At 39.1% G+C, this 15,605-nt stretch overlaps 1 protein-coding gene across 3 annotated transcripts; it reads right to left on the reverse strand.

Annotated features, from left to right (window-relative positions):
* Positions 1–999: 999 nt before the first annotated feature.
* LOC146458917 (cysteine and glycine-rich protein 1-like) lies at positions 1,000–12,201 on the reverse strand. 3 transcript variants are annotated; one of them, XM_085090132.1, is made up of 5 exons: positions 12,122–12,201; positions 6,421–6,618; positions 3,581–3,810; positions 2,861–2,954; positions 1,000–2,287 (listed from the first exon to the last, which is right to left on the reverse strand). In XM_085090132.1, the coding sequence occupies exons 2-5, from the start codon at positions 6,608–6,610 to the stop codon at positions 2,223–2,225; spliced, it is 579 nt and encodes a 192-aa protein (XP_084946258.1). In that variant the 5' UTR covers positions 6,611–6,618; positions 12,122–12,201; the 3' UTR covers positions 1,000–2,222. The 3 variants fall into 3 exon arrangements, with proteins under 3 accessions (XP_084946258.1, XP_084946259.1, XP_084946257.1); XM_085090133.1 differs by lacking the exon at positions 12,122–12,201 and adding an exon at positions 8,464–8,950; XM_085090131.1 differs by lacking the exon at positions 12,122–12,201 and adding an exon at positions 8,446–8,944.
* Positions 12,202–15,605: the final 3,404 nt, after the last annotated feature.

Raw genomic sequence — 15,605 nt, forward strand, 5'->3', positions numbered from 1 at the left:
AAATAACGATATTTTGCGATAACCGAGTTCAATAATTGTTTTATTATTCGATCACCGAGTTGGTTTTTCATAATTATTTTCGAGAAGCAGTGTCTCTGACAGCTCAGGGAAGCGATCTGCCATTTTAACACAAGAACGTGGTTTCAATTACGCATGAGCAGAATATTATTTGCAGCAAAAATCGCAGCAAAACAAAGTTGGACAGTTTTGCGCATGAGCAGACCATTATTTGTAGGCAGTTATTTGCAGGTCACGTGGTTTGCTCTCGGCCAATGAACAGGAAGAAAAAACGCATCGAATGATGATGAACCTTCCAGTGTTGGGTTGGTCGACCGCTTGAAAAGACTAATCGCTTGAGACACAACTCTCTCTGCTACGAAATTTACTGACATTAAATTGCCAGAAGTCTGGAAATCATTTGACATAAATAATCTTTTGCATGGGTTTAGCGTTAAATAAAATCACTTTTATTAAATCACTTTAAGTATACATATTAAAGGTGAACTGCAGACACGGCTAAATCAAGGTTGCTAATAAGTATACTGTTTAAGGACGGTGCCTACTAATACCGAAGTATTTTTGTGCGGTTTATGACTATGCGAGAAAAGCAGATCTTAGCAAGGCCTATTGGAATCCAAAAAGAAAATTGGGGGTAACCACGCATTTTTCAGAGATAATTGAGCAATAATATCTCTAAAAAACGCCAAAATATAAAGCAATGTATGGGATTTTTTCCTAAATTGAAGCTTAATTATCTCTGAAAAATGCATGGTTACCCCCAATTTTCTTTTGAGATACCAAAAGCATTTGGTAAGTTCTGCTTTATCCGTATAGTTTTAAACCGCGCAAAAATATTCCTGTATTAGTAGGCACCACCCATAGGAAACCCGAGTATCTCGCGATGCGCAGAACGTATGCGCAGTAACAATAGTAGGCACCGTCCTTAAAAAACATAATTTATGAAACACTTCCAAATGATCCTCCCTTTTATCTCCAATCTGTTGAAAACGCAAACACTTCACAGAAAAGCATGTAAAAAAACCTCAAAACTTTTTTCAACATGCACGCTGCACCTACATAAAAGATAAAAGACTTATTGAAGTTTGGTGTATCTAAAACAGAAAAAGCCACAATTCTTGGCCTACACACTTACTAACCAGAGACGTTATGCCGCTGTACATCTTGCAAGTTAACCATCTATTATCAAGCTCCTCTTTTCCTTGCACAGCTTTGTCCAAAACTAATCAGGAGGGGGACGTTTACGGTATTGTGGTGTCAGGCTCATTTTTTTGTTGTTGTTGTGGTATTTGGATAATTTCAATGCCACATGACGGAATTAATATAGTATTTGTGAACGGATGCTCTGATTTTTTTTATTTTGAAACCATGTATATTGCGGATTGTGACACCTTTTGTTTGCTGAATTATAGTTTTGGCCATTATCCAATGTCCCCCTTCAACAGCAATCAACTTTACTTATACCATCTCGATACTTACTGGCATTCAAATAAAAGCTATAGAGCAGTATTTTTCGTAGCACTTTTCTGTGTGTATAGCATTTACACAGATGTCTGGTTAAAGATTTACAAGCTTCACCAGAGGCAGCGAAAAAGGCTAATTTGTCAATTACTGTGGATGTGTGAAATTATAAAGACCTGACCACAAAACCAGGCTCTCTATCTACAGCAATTTGGTGATATCTACACAGTAACATTACTGCTAAGTGTTGCCTTTTCCGACACATAAGAAAATGTGCAGTTCCAGAAAACAGTAACTTTTCTACAGAAGGTTTGGGCCCTCTCCTCCCCTCCCCTCTATAAATTCCAATAATTAATTCCATACTTTCCTTTAAAAACTATGGCTTTTTAACCCCCCCCCCCCCCCACCCCAAGATCCTGCACAGAATTTCAAATAACCTTCTGTGAGGAAAGGAGGGGGGGGGGGGGGGGGCGGAAGGTTTGAAATTTTCTGGAACTGTCCAATTTCAGCTAGAAGAATCAAGCCACACAAAATTGTTCAAATTTTTGAATTACCCTAAAATGTCATCATTTAAATAAAATTATCGAGCAGTGCTTTCCCAGTTGTTTGGGGTAATCTTCCAAAAAAAATTATTATTTTTCTTAATATTTAGGAAATTTAAACACTTTTGCTTAACAATTCTGTAAGTAGTAAGTAGTCCTTCATGTAATGGCATCCTCAGGTCCCTGTGTGCTTGACAGAAGTTATGTCCTGGACAGAGCCTGACCAAATCCAAATCCTTTAGGAGCAAAGTCAATCTCATAGCAAGCTGCAAATGAAATTCATGAGTTAATCAATTTTAATTAATACAAATGATTGGTTATGAGTTAATTAAAAGAAGGAGCAAAGAAAGGGAAGATGGATGGGAAGAAGGAAGGAAGGAAGGAAGGAAGAATGGACGGATGGATGGATGGATGGATGGATAAATGGGAAGAGGGAAGAAAGAAGGAAGGAAAGAAGAAAGAATGGATGGATGGATGGATGGATGGATGGATGGGAGGAAGAAACAAAGGGTAAATTGGTGGAATTGGACAGATGGATGAAAGTGGGAGGAAGGAAGGAAGGAACGAAAGAAAGATAGAATGAATGGATGGATGGAAAATGCATGAAACAAACAATAAATGAATGAATGAACAAAACGAAGGAAAAAGGAATGCATGAGAAGACAAATGAATGGAGGAATGAATGGATGAATGAAGAATGAAGGACAAATGAATGGAGGAATGAATGGATGAATGAAGAATGAAGGAATGAATACACAAACCAAAGAAAGAACAAATGAAAAGTTAAAAGAATAAAAAATTAGCAAAACAAACAAATCAATCAGTAACAGAAAACTCACCTCTGCAGTAGATTTCATGATCATGGTCTCTCATTGTTGTTGCAGTCACACCTTTGCCACAAGTCGCACACTTGAAACACAGCTTGTGAAACACCTTAAGCAACAAAAACAGATTTGTTAACCATAGTAACACAACTGTTTTTTAAGCTACTCAAGTCATTCAACATGTTTCCATCTTTTAATTTACAGTTATATGCACCATAGCAGAGGCTCATAGACATTTAAATTTACCAAGCTGTGAACTATGATATGGACATTGTCTGATGGATACTGTAATGTGCAGTTCCAAGAATAATCCATACCCACCCCATGGAGGGTCATTGAAAATTCGTATGGGAAGGGGGGTCTTAAAAGTCAAATTTTTAGAAGTAAAGTATGAAGCTAAACTGGAATTTCCTGGGGGGTAGGGGGCAGGGGGGTGCAAAACAAAAAAAAACCTTCCAAGGGAGGAGTATGGATATTTTCTGGAACTGCACAATTGTCTTTGTACATTCCAAACCAATAATAGCCAGCACGAATTAGTCACTTTATAAAATCATGAGCAAATTATATGCAGGACAATGGCCGGTGATCAACAGCAAGTATACTACCTGACGTTTGTTAGCCAATCAGAGCAACATAATTTTGTGAAAAACATTTCCACTAGCTGGCTTATAGATTTGTTATTATCTTAAATATAAAGAACTTTTATGAATATTTTCTGTTTTCACTAGACCTCACCTTTCCAACTGCCCGGATTTTTTCAGCATCAAAAACCACCTTATTACATCGAGGGCAGCCATTTTTCCCATTTCCTGAGCCAGCTGAATTTATAGGAGCTATCTTTGGTGCAGTAGAAACAACTTCCCCTGCTTTTCCAGTGTCTGTGCTTAGCACACCGCTGCCGAGACCATAGCCATAACCCTTTGTTCCAAATGACCTAGTGTGGCAACTGGCACAATAGATCTCCCCTGGAAAAGTTGAGAAAGAAACAGGTGAATTGTCCCTTTGGAAGCCTGGGAAATTTAGTCTAGTCCTAGCCCCGCCGCTTCGCGCTTCGACACACAACTCATGCATAGTGCAGAGGGGCCAGGAGTGGACTGGACTAGGGAAATTAAGCCTGGGAAATTTTTTTCTATCTTAAATTATTTAATTAACCTTACAGGAGACATCAAACAAGTAAATATACTTAACTAACCATACTGAGCATGAAAATAATATTATTTAATATTAAGAGGGTTAATGGTTTATTAGCACACCATCATGCACTTCATTATCCAAATCCCCTCAACATTTGGTCATTGAAAACTCCAAGGGGAGTTGCAAAAGCCAAAGATTTAAAAGGGAAGTAGAAAGCTCAATAAATTTCCTGAGGGGTGGGGTCCAGACAGAAAAAGCCTTCCAGATGCAGGTTAGGGGTACAGGGTTGTCGCTAAGCGCCGGCTGCCGGCAAAATTCGCCGGCTGGGAAGGAGGTTATCGCCGGCTGAATTTTGGGTGGCAAGCACTCGGTTAAAAAGGGCAATGAACAGTTCTTTAGTTACCCACAAGCACTTGTTCGATTAAGAATAATATATTTTAAGTGAAAAGGTTGAATAAACTCCTGACTACCTTGAGTATCGATGCCATAAAGTAATTGAAATAAAGTCTTGTTTTGAGAACTTGTTTACCGTGTCCTCTTTCCGTTTTCTGCGTCCGCCATCTTGTCAACTCGAAGCTTGGTAGCCCCCGCATTCAAGGCGTTGCGAAAGATTGGGAACGAGTTTGTTACCAGGTATTTGTGTCAGATCGGAGAAAGAAGAAGTCTTTCTCTGTAGCATGACAGAGAAAAAAAACATAAGGAACTTCTTCGTAATGTTTTAATACAGCTTTTAATTGGTTAAATTTTATTGTTTATAATATGTTTATGCTCATGAATAGCAAGAAGAACTGGGCAACAAACCAGAAACGTAAACGGTCCGCCAAGTGCTCGCCGGCGAAAACGAACGAACGAGAAACCGCGTGAACGAACCCGCGAAACTGGATTAACAGCTGAACGACCGAGTGGACAGCTCTTTTGTTTGCAGTTCTAAGCGTTTATAAGAATCGATTGTCTAATATTCTAGTGCAAACTGAACAGCACTTATCTTCTCTGAACGAATGGAAAGCGATGTAGCTTTCGTTCTCATTACTATGTAAGTAAATGTTGAAAATCTTACGCACGTATTTTCATTTTTAATGTTAGAGTATGCACGGCATTCCTGAAAAACAGGTTTTAGTTAGATTAGATTAGTTGTAGTTAGGTTTTGAATTTTGTTTAGGAGAGTTAGGTTATTTTTAATTTTTATACTCCTGATGGATTTTACCGTGTTTAAATAAAGAACTATTCTTTTAGTGAGCTCACCAAAAAGAGAATTAAGAAAACAGCATAGATTGATGAACTGAAGTAAAACAAAGCACTGTCTGCTCAGAAGGTCTGTCATTCTCCTTAGGGGCACAGTGAACAGACCTGGTAGAGAGTTCAAGGAACACCAAACAACGAAAACCACACGAAGAAAATATGGAAATGTCAAAGCGAGGAAGAAAATTTTGAATAAATTCAGGGTGAATCTCTGTACCACACGTTTCAAACTGTGGCACCACAGCTGACCTTCTCTTTAATGGTTGTTTCTTTTTGCATAAAAGAGCCCCTAGATTTCACAAGAGTGCACCAAATTGAATTAAAATTTTCAAAATTTCCTTGGGAGGCCCCCCCAGACCCCCTAATGGGAGGGGCCAACCCCCTCCCATACCTATGCCGACAGCAGAAGGCACCTCGCGCGTTCTTTAGCCGGCTCAATTTCTCAGTTAACCGGCAGACAAATTTCTTAGCTACAACCCTGGGGGTACATGGATATTTTCTGGAACAACACCTGAAAACTTTCTTTAGGGTCAGCAACTAGTACTGCTCTGCATTTAATAGAATCTGCATGCTACTATCTGCAGGACAACCAACTCCCAAGTTTGGTTAGGAGACATTTTGCGATTAGAAAAGGGTTACTGTGTGTTAGGAAAACAATAGACCATTTCCGAGTTGCTTTGAACCTCATTATGAAAGCGAGGCTAAGTGCAGAGTTTTTTTATGAAAATTAGTTTTCATTCATATGCAAGCAAAACTAATTTTCATATGAAAAGTTTTGCACTTAGCCTCGCTTTCATAGTGAGGTTCACAGCAACTCGGAAATGGCCTATTTTTTTTACACCGGATTCCATTTTTCCCCAGCTAATATTTTCAGAATATTGGGGAAACACATCAAACTAATAAAATAAAATAAATAGATAAAACAATAAAATAGATCACTTTGTTTAAGGGTCAATGTATTTAGCATAGAGCACTAATTAGGGACACTTTCCAGATCAATTTGGAATTTAGAAGAGTTGGTTTTTGAGGAGAGGGGACAATCAGATTACCCAGAGAAAAACCTCTTAGAGCAAGGACGAGAACCAACAACAAACAGACAGTTTGTATGATGCCAAACCCAAGCCACATTGGTGGGAGGCGAGTGCTCTCACCACTGCGCCCATCCCTGCTTCCCTGGTCATGGAAAAGTGATTCTTTCTTACCATCCTTATCTCGCAGGGATGTGCTACTGACGGTTTTGTTACACTCGACACATTTGAAACATTGCTTGTGCCACTTCTTTCCAGCACCGAACACCTGCTCAGCAAAGTAGACAGTCTTCCCACATCTAGCACACTTGGTGTTGGTTTGACCCAGTTTTAGGGCTGCTTCTCTATTTTTGATGTTTGCCATGAGTTATGCTGCAACCAAGAGCATGTATGCCACTATGAAGTGCAGTGATCATCAACAATTCATTATTTTTACACAAGAGATTTATAATCTATCTATAACATTCATTTGGTCACCTGAGCTTATCACTCACAGTGTGCAACTCCTTTCTATCGTGTAACGGCGTTTTCGTTGACCTGTTTAAATGTTTTTAGATTGAAGTTCCCACAAATTCAGTCTCCCATGGTAGCCTTACTATAAACAAGTTTACCTAATTTGTTTACTTCCATCTCCAACTCTGGCAATTTTTAAAATGTTATGGAATGGCATTAGGAAAACATAAAGACTCTAAGATCTAAAGAACCACTCAAAAGACTGGCTGATTGATTGAGTTATGAACAACAAGTAAATATTGCCTTCTCCATACATATTTTTAATTATTACTTTAAAAATAATTATTGTCATGTGAAAGTCTTGATTTTTTATAATCATCACTATACGTCTCTACATTCAGACTCAAAAGACTGGCTGATTGATTGAGTTACGAACTGCAAGTATTGTAAATATTGCCTGCTCCATACATATCTTATTACTTTATTATTGTCATGTGAAAGTATTGATTTTTTATAACCATCACCATTCGTCTCTACATTCAGACTCAAAAGACTGGCTGATTGATTGAGTTACGAACTGCAAGTATTGTAAAAAAATATAACCTGCTCCATACATATTTTATTACTTTATTAATTGTCATGTGAAAGTCTTGATTTTTTATAATCATCACCAAACGTCTCTACATTCAGACAGCAAGGCTTGTCACTTGATTGATAATCAGATAATTAATTGTATAACAGGTTTCAAATTCCCACATCACATTTCACAGCAAGGGTTAGCTTGCATAATGCTTAGGTAAATAAAACGTTTGTTATCCTCTAACAAAAGAAGAATTACGGCAATCTGCGTCATCACGTTTAACTTAAATTAACTGAGTTCTTTCTTAATCTGCCAAAAAAGTGACAAACAAGTTCAATTTTCATTGATATTATTTAAGTGAATCCGGCTGAAAATTTCACTTAATATCTCAAAGCCACTTAATATATAGCTATAGAATGACTATATGACAACTGACAACTCAATGACAGCTTTAAGGTGACATTTGCTTAATTTCCTTTTCAAAAGAAAAACTTTATGAAATTTTATTCATTGTAAGTCTACCCTTAAACAATTGGACAAAGAATTATACAGACACTGTGGCATATACTTGAAATGGTCATCTAAAAACGGCAAAATTCCTGGCATTCCCAAAGTTCTGTTGTTATAACGAAGCTCGCCACAGCTGTACTTACAAAACGTACAATAAGCTTTATCTTTTGCTTTAAAAAAGAATTGAAAGAAGAGAAGGCAAACAACTCGAAAGTTTTGAAATGTTGAAGCAGTTTTTTGGAGTTTAAAATTAATTTACTGCCGTAGTTGCTCCCATTTTGAATGCTTGGACCACGAATAATCAAATATTCACAATATTTGGCGCGTACGAAAACAACTGATGCGCATTTAATAAAGTGTATGGAAAGCATAACACAGTTACAGACGCGACGGATTAAGGTTTTAGTTCATCAAAACACCTTGGGAATTCAATAAAAAGAAACGTCAGTTCGTTGTAGACAAAAAAGGAAAACTTAAATACACGCATTTCCCTCGCGCTTATCTTTTCACGAAAGCGAAATTCAGCAGAGCTTGAAACTTTCCAATTTTACACCTGATAAGCTTAATGATTGCATCAAAATTTGAAAATTCGCAAACAGTCAGGTGCTCAATCGAATTTAATTTAACGATAAATTAATTGATTTTTTGTGACTTACCAATGAATTTTCACTCACTCTTCGGTTTTCTTGAAGTGACTTCCTTTCTGCAGAACAATCACTCGAAACCACCTGACTCAACTGACGGCGTGTAAACCTCTCAAGCTTTTTAGCATAGCATATTTCACATGTAAAACAGATGCACGGGCCGGAGGTCGAGACGACCAATTATGGAAGTTATATTGACTCCAGTAAACCAAACTCATTATACTCCAATTAGTGTGATAGCTCATTTGCACGGAGACAATTGTTTACAAAATTCCGAAACAATGGTCAATATTAAAATCGAAGCAGCATTGACTCACTTCACGCGGTTCACACAATGAAAGATTTTCGAAACCAAACAAAATTACGAAGATTAGAAAACCGCCATGGCGCCAAGCTCGAACCCAATAACAATACGCTCGCATCATGCACAGTACGCCCGCAAGGCGTACAGACAAGAGAATTTCAGCTGTGCTTACGTCCTTTTCGGTCAAGAAAACATTCACCGGCCTCCTTAAACATCCGGTGGTTTAACCGAAGTTTCAAAAAAAAAAGAATTGAAGCAACAGGAAGCTGACGCAGGCAGGGAGAATATTTTCCCTACTATGTAATATACTTACCAAAATATCAACGTAAGTTCGACGTCAGAATATAAATTGGAAATTCCACAAATGCGTTCTTTCTCTCTTAAATAAGCAGTTGTTTATAAAACTTCTATGCAAAGTTTTATGCCTACGTGCTGTTAGCTGAACGTTCAATATTGACATGGTTTTACATTCAAGTCCGTCAGCTGACTAGCAAAGGTATATTAACAGTGTTTCCCCACATGACAATATCATTCTTGACTCAGTAGTTGCATGTTAAAATTTGCCAGTGCAGAAATAAACAACCACTGCAAGAACTGCGTTTCATGTCCTTGCATCGCAAAGGAATGATAGAAAAGTCTTTCTTTCTCCAGTCTCCTCGCAGCGCGGAACGACACTCAGGCAAATAGCATTTGTTTATTTGACATTTCCTTAATTCTGTGTCAACAGAAAACAAAAAATTTATTTACCCAATTAAAAACCGTCGATTTGGCGGATCTCAGATTCATGACGTAACAGAAGAATTTTTTTTTTCAACTTTGCAGAAACGGTTTAGTATAGTATTCTTGTTCAATCGATCCTGAAAAAAGTTTGTTTCATAAAACGAAGGATCGGAAAAATTTATAAATTTCCAGGCGATATGTTCAGCTCCTTTGTATCCGGCCGGCGATCATTTTCCTTTCCGTATAAGGGATCATGTGTCGCATTTTCTTTTAAACTTTCTCAAAGCTAGTTGCCCTCTTTCGGCGCCATAAAAAGTCGACTTGTGGCACGTTTAAATTTTTTTTATGTTCAGTATTTTATTCATGTAGGTTTAAGAGAGACTGCAAAATCGTTGACTTTTTCTTCTTTTTTCTTGGACATTTCCTCGATCGCTCCAGAAAAATCTCAGGAGCAAAAATTAGCCATTTGTTGTAGCTGAGAAATTATCTATAAAAACACCCCTTACATTTTACGCAGGTGTATGGGCGGCTATACCAGTATATTGAAACTTCCATATCCTCTCAAGGAAATACGCCAAAAAATTTTAGCTTCCTTTTTCGTGATGAGGAAATATGATTTTAAAAATTTCATGGCGGTGCCGTCCACCTAAACGAACCGAAGTTCCGGTGGGAGGTCAATTTGCCCTCTTTTCTTGAATTAAAAGTTCTAGGATGTTTAAAATGTCATGTTTTCATCAAAACTAACAAGTGTTTTAAGCAGGTAAGACATTTGAACTACCAACCGCACTGTAAACTCTAAAACTAACCGCTAAGAACAATGCCGCCGAAAAACAGTAAGATTGGGTGACCTGTGCTCGAATTAGAATTGCTGCAGTCACGTGCGCTAAACCTTTAAAATATTCTACTGAAAAGTGAACGTGATAGCGTTGACGTACAATTTTGTAAATACCCTTGAAAGACAGGAAAAGCGTCACTACTATTTCTCCAAATAATTACAGATAAGAGGCTTATCTGAAGATGTAAGTGACCAATATATACAATAAAGCAGTTCTAGCGCAATTGTATTGTCATTTTGATGTACCCAAAAGGTTGTTTATTGTCGCAGTTGAAAGCAAGTAATTCAAACCTCAATGAGAAGGCCCTTGCAATGTCAACACGGACCACGAGACTGTAGCCATTGGCGTTGTACTATGAGTATGCGAATTTAATCGGCATTCGAAATTTAACAAGATATGGCTGGTTTGTTTGGATTATGTCCAAACACGTGCTTCCAAGTTTTCTGAATGTTTTTCGATATATTTTGGGCATATTTATTTATTTATTTTTTTCATCATATTTGAAATTGTTGCTCCGTTTGCCTGAATTTGGAAGGTGATGTTTCGATCACTTTTGAAATGACCCTTTCACCTTCAGATTTCAGTATTCAAATCAGTTTATTCAAGTTGCGTGAGGAAAAGCAGGAGAAGTCTTGGGCCTCTGGCATTAAACGCATTGTCATTGATCACTGATTTCAAACTGTGAGTAGTTCTGACTTTTGGGTTCGTGGATTGAAACACGACAACTTGACCATTTTAATAAAAGATGTGCAAAACGCTTTCTGTACTGCACTGCGTCTTCCCGTGGTGATATATATTTCTTGTTTTGAAACTGGACGTCAGAAAGGTAATGTATTTTCGGTCACAATCAGCTAAATGAGAAAAAAAAAAGGCGTTTCAAAGCATTTCAATATTTTTGTATTATGGCAGACGCCAAGATGAACGGCGTTCCTCTAATTCTTGTCTCTCACTGAGTTGATTTTTCTGTAAGCTATTTTCCATTCTATTTAAAACCTTGGCCAAGTCTGAGGTAAACCGACGAATATTTAGTTGCTTAACCGTTGAATGATTTTTTCAATCAGTATTGAGCGTGCTCAAATATTTCCGCCTCGATGAAACTAAATTTTATCCCTTAATCCCGGAAAATGTCAGGAATGATTTCAAGTTCTAAGCATGATTGAGGTCGCGACAAGAACCTGAAGAACAAACACTGAGTTTCCTAAACTTGTTATATTGAAGTAATCCTACTAACAGATTCACCAAAAAAAGTAATAATCGTCAAATCAGTCCCTCAACCCTAAACCGTGCGTAGCGTGAGTTTCCCTCGTTTGAGTTGCCATGGATTTTTGACCCTTGGTCAAACTGTTAATACTCAGGAGGCTGAGAAAGCATAGACCTGGAAACCTGTAGAGCTCAACCACTACTATAAGCAGCCTCTTGAATATATCTTCGCTGCGGGATAAACTGCACGCTAGCTCACATTGTTGGTTAGTTTGCGCCAGTACTGAGGAAGAAAAACGAGGACTTCCTGCACTAAGATTGTGCCGCATCGACTAACAGAGCTTCCGCGCGGAATCTGACGTGCTGTCTGCCTGTACTGAGTGGTGAGTCAAGGATGACTTTACGACAATATTAATGTCGTCAAAGAAGTCTCGAAGCTCCAAAACTAGAATATTCTAAAAAAACTCACTAGCCCTAAAGGAAATTTCTGCTAGACAGCTTTCATTCATGCGTCCATGACTTCTATCAACGTAAATACTGATAAACATGTTTACTGAGATCGAAAAAAGATCTGCTCGAACTAGTTTTAAGTACGAATATTTCAGAAAACTATGTGGTTTTAACCAACCTCGCTTTTGCTGGAAACTCCTCAGGAGCAGTCTTGGTGTACGGAGACAGATTTACTTGTGGTGGAGTCTGGAAGACGAACGCCTTCTCCACTCTTAGCTTTGTATAGTCTTGACCCGACCTTCTGGAGAACAATTGACAGTTGGTCGAGTGTTTCTATATCACGACAACTTGGTATTAATTATACAAATTTTTGACATTGTTTATAGTCGAGCCTTCTTTAACGTAAACAAGAGCTTGATTAAAACGGATAGGGAGGGGAGAGGAGGAAAGTTTGTTTGTTTTTCTCTTTAGGTTATTGACACCTTGTAAAATAAATAAACAAATTAGAAACAAGCCTAAAAACGGAGCGAGAACTGCAAATTGAAGTAATATTGACCCACCAAAACATAACGATATCGTAATATTGACAAATGAATGTACATGACTCAGTGTTGCACTGGGGGAAGGGGTGGGTATGAATGCAGATGACTCAGTGCTGGGGTGGGGGAAGGGGTGGGTATGAATGCACATGACTCAATGCTGGGGTGGGGGAGGGGGTGGGTATGAATGCAGATGACTCAGTGCTGGAGTGGAGGATGGGGTGGGTTAATCTCGTACCCTGATCTCAGTCGGTTCGGGAAGGTACGAGATTAGGGGTGGGTATGAATGCAGATGACTCAGTGCTGGGGTGGAGGAAGGGGTGGCTATGAATGCAGATGACTCAGTGCTGGAGTGGGGGAAGGGGTGGGTATGAATACAGATGACTCAGTGCTGGGGTGGGGGAGGGGTTAGGTATGAATGCAGATGACTCAGTGATGGGATAGGGAAGGGGGTAACGTAGGTATGAATGCACATGACAGTGCTGGGGTGGGGGAGGGGTACGTGTGGGTACTCCATGTAAAGGGCTTTACCAGGCGTGGCCAAAGTATTTACTCTTGGCTCAGTTACCGGAGGGCTCCGCCCATAAAAGTGCCTTTTTTCACCTAGTAATACGCAGAAAGGTAGCAAAAATGGTCTGTGAACCGAGCAGGTAGCTAATTAGATCCATAATTACAAAGGATAGCAAAAATGATCAGAAATTCCTAGCAGCCGAATTACAACTCAAAAATTGCGTTCGGCGAAGGAAAAATAGAATGAGGCAGAAGAGTTGTTTTTTTTTATTCTGAATGGGTTAGAGGTCTGAATCTTCGGGCGGAGCCGTCGTCCCGTTTGAAATTTCAGTGAGTATCCCCGGGGAGTTCAGTAGTCCAATTCCGACTTTTGGGCGGAGCGCTATAGTGTTGATTGCCGTCGGAAACTTAGACTTTTTTGGAATAGCAACGCTATTACCACTACTTGTTGGAATCCTTCCAACCTCCCTCCCGGCACCTAATACGATCACCTTGCTGTGACCTCGCTGTTTTTCTGTTGGCCTGAACAAAGCAACATGCTATAACATTTGTGAAACAACCCAGTTAGAACGTTTGACAAATGAGAGTCGAAAGTGAATTTACATACCAAACTTTACCGGATGATTGAAATGGCACCCCTTTCGCATACAAATTTTTTAATTGATGCCAAAAATGGCCACATGTGCGCTGTTGGCCCACGCTTTGCGATTTGGTTAGTAAAACTCGCGCCAAGTTTTCAACCAATCAAACCTCCAGTGATCACAGTAATTTAAAACTTTTGATGACGGACAGCCAGTAACGGAAACTGAACCATTGATAGAAAATAAAACGCCCAAAGTAATCGAGAGTATTTATAGCGAAGATGTACTTCCGTAAATACTGAAAGTTTTGCAGACCGAGATTTGTGATGGAAGTCAGGCAAAACTTGCTCGTTTTCATATCAGCGTCCATAAAACTTTTAGACTTAACGAAACTATATCTTCGTAAGGTCGGCATACACGAGGGGACTGACCGCGATGACTTGTCGCAGTACACAGCCCCCAGTAGTGTTTACAAGATGGGGCGAGTCGCGGAGACAAGTCCCTTGAAGGGTTTACACACAGGGACCTGTTTCACATCGAAATAAAAAAATTAGGGCGCTATCACTGAAATTCGTAGAGACGTAGAGACGAAAAGTAGCGGTCCTAAGCAATGCAATCGAATTTACTAAATAAATTAATCGCAAAACGATGTTCATCTAAAACGTTCTAAAAAATTGCTCGGTATTTCAGTGTTTCCAGAGTCGTATATTATTGCTTACACATAACCGATAAAAAAACCAGCTATTCAATCAAAACGTTAGATTACTTCAGACAAATACAAGACCAACTAGAAAAAGTTAAAGGTCCATTTTAATTTTGAAATAGGACTGTCGGTCACGCACTCTCTGCAGACGAAATCCTAGCGGGATTTGGCGGGAACTTCTAATGCTGATCAGCGATTGGTTTGTTTTTATTTTGCCCCAGGGAGTTGCGCCATGAACAGTTCACATGGAAAAACAAGTCCCGGGAACTTGCCCCACGAATTAAAACTAGTTTTGTCGATGAAAGTGGGTAGTTGACATTAACGGACTTGATCTCTGGGACTAGTAGTGGGGACTGTACTAGACTTGCTTGAGCGGCCCTGACTGGACTTCCACGAAAACGGACTTTGAGAAGGTCCAGGGGCCCGTTTCTCCGAAGTCCCGGTAACTTATCGGGCCCGGTAAGTGTTTTTGGTGATGAAAGGTTTTAACAGAAGTCAATTTTTGTTAGCTTTGAATACTAATTTTTTAAATCTTATAACTCTATGAAAACATTGGCCAAGTGCCATGCCTGTAATCACTGTGTAATCGGCGAATTAACTTTTGAAAATATACTTATCGGGCCTGATAAGTTACCGGGTCTTTCGAGAAACGGGCCCCAGGACTGTACTGGTCCCTTCGTGTGTGCCGACCTTAAAAGACAAGACTCTCTAACTTGGCCGTTTTACTTATTTTGACGTGTTCTTTCCTGCGGTGTTAATGGTGTTTCATTACCTTAAAAATGTTTCCTACATAAAAATTAATGATTACCGTAGGAAAACTAGCCTCTTCCAGGCGTTCAGTTAGTTGGGGGAAAACCCAAACCAATCGTCTCTTGATCGTGCTCAGGTTTTCCCGCGCTAGTTACGCCGGTTCTATGTATCTACTTCAAGTTCAGATTAGTTCATTGTGCTGTTTGTGCCTCTTGCAATTGGTCAAAGAAATTACTTTTGCTTTGGTTGAACGACACTAGAAACCTCTGAGTAATATTGTGCCGTCAATGGCTATATTACAGCGATTTCAGGGAGACTCTCGGGTACTGGAAGTTTATTACCGCAGGTTTATTCCGGCCTTTCTTCTTCAGAGTATCACAGAAACAGACCCTAAGGCGAAAGACGTTACAAGAGGGATGTAACCAGATACTATACTAACATACTCTTGTAACTGTTTTAAAACTAAAGTAACGAAGAACAAAAACGTTACAATTTGAATTCCATTGTTTTGACAGTATAGAGTGGCAAGAGACCTAACGTAGACCCGACCGCTATCCATCAATCCGTTTTTCTTGGATC

The sequence above is a fragment of the Pavona decussata genome, unplaced genomic scaffold, assembly GCF_977016875.1.
Source record: "Pavona decussata unplaced genomic scaffold, jaPavDecu1.1 SCAFFOLD_225, whole genome shotgun sequence".
NCBI lineage: Eukaryota > Metazoa > Cnidaria > Anthozoa > Scleractinia > Agariciidae > Pavona > Pavona decussata.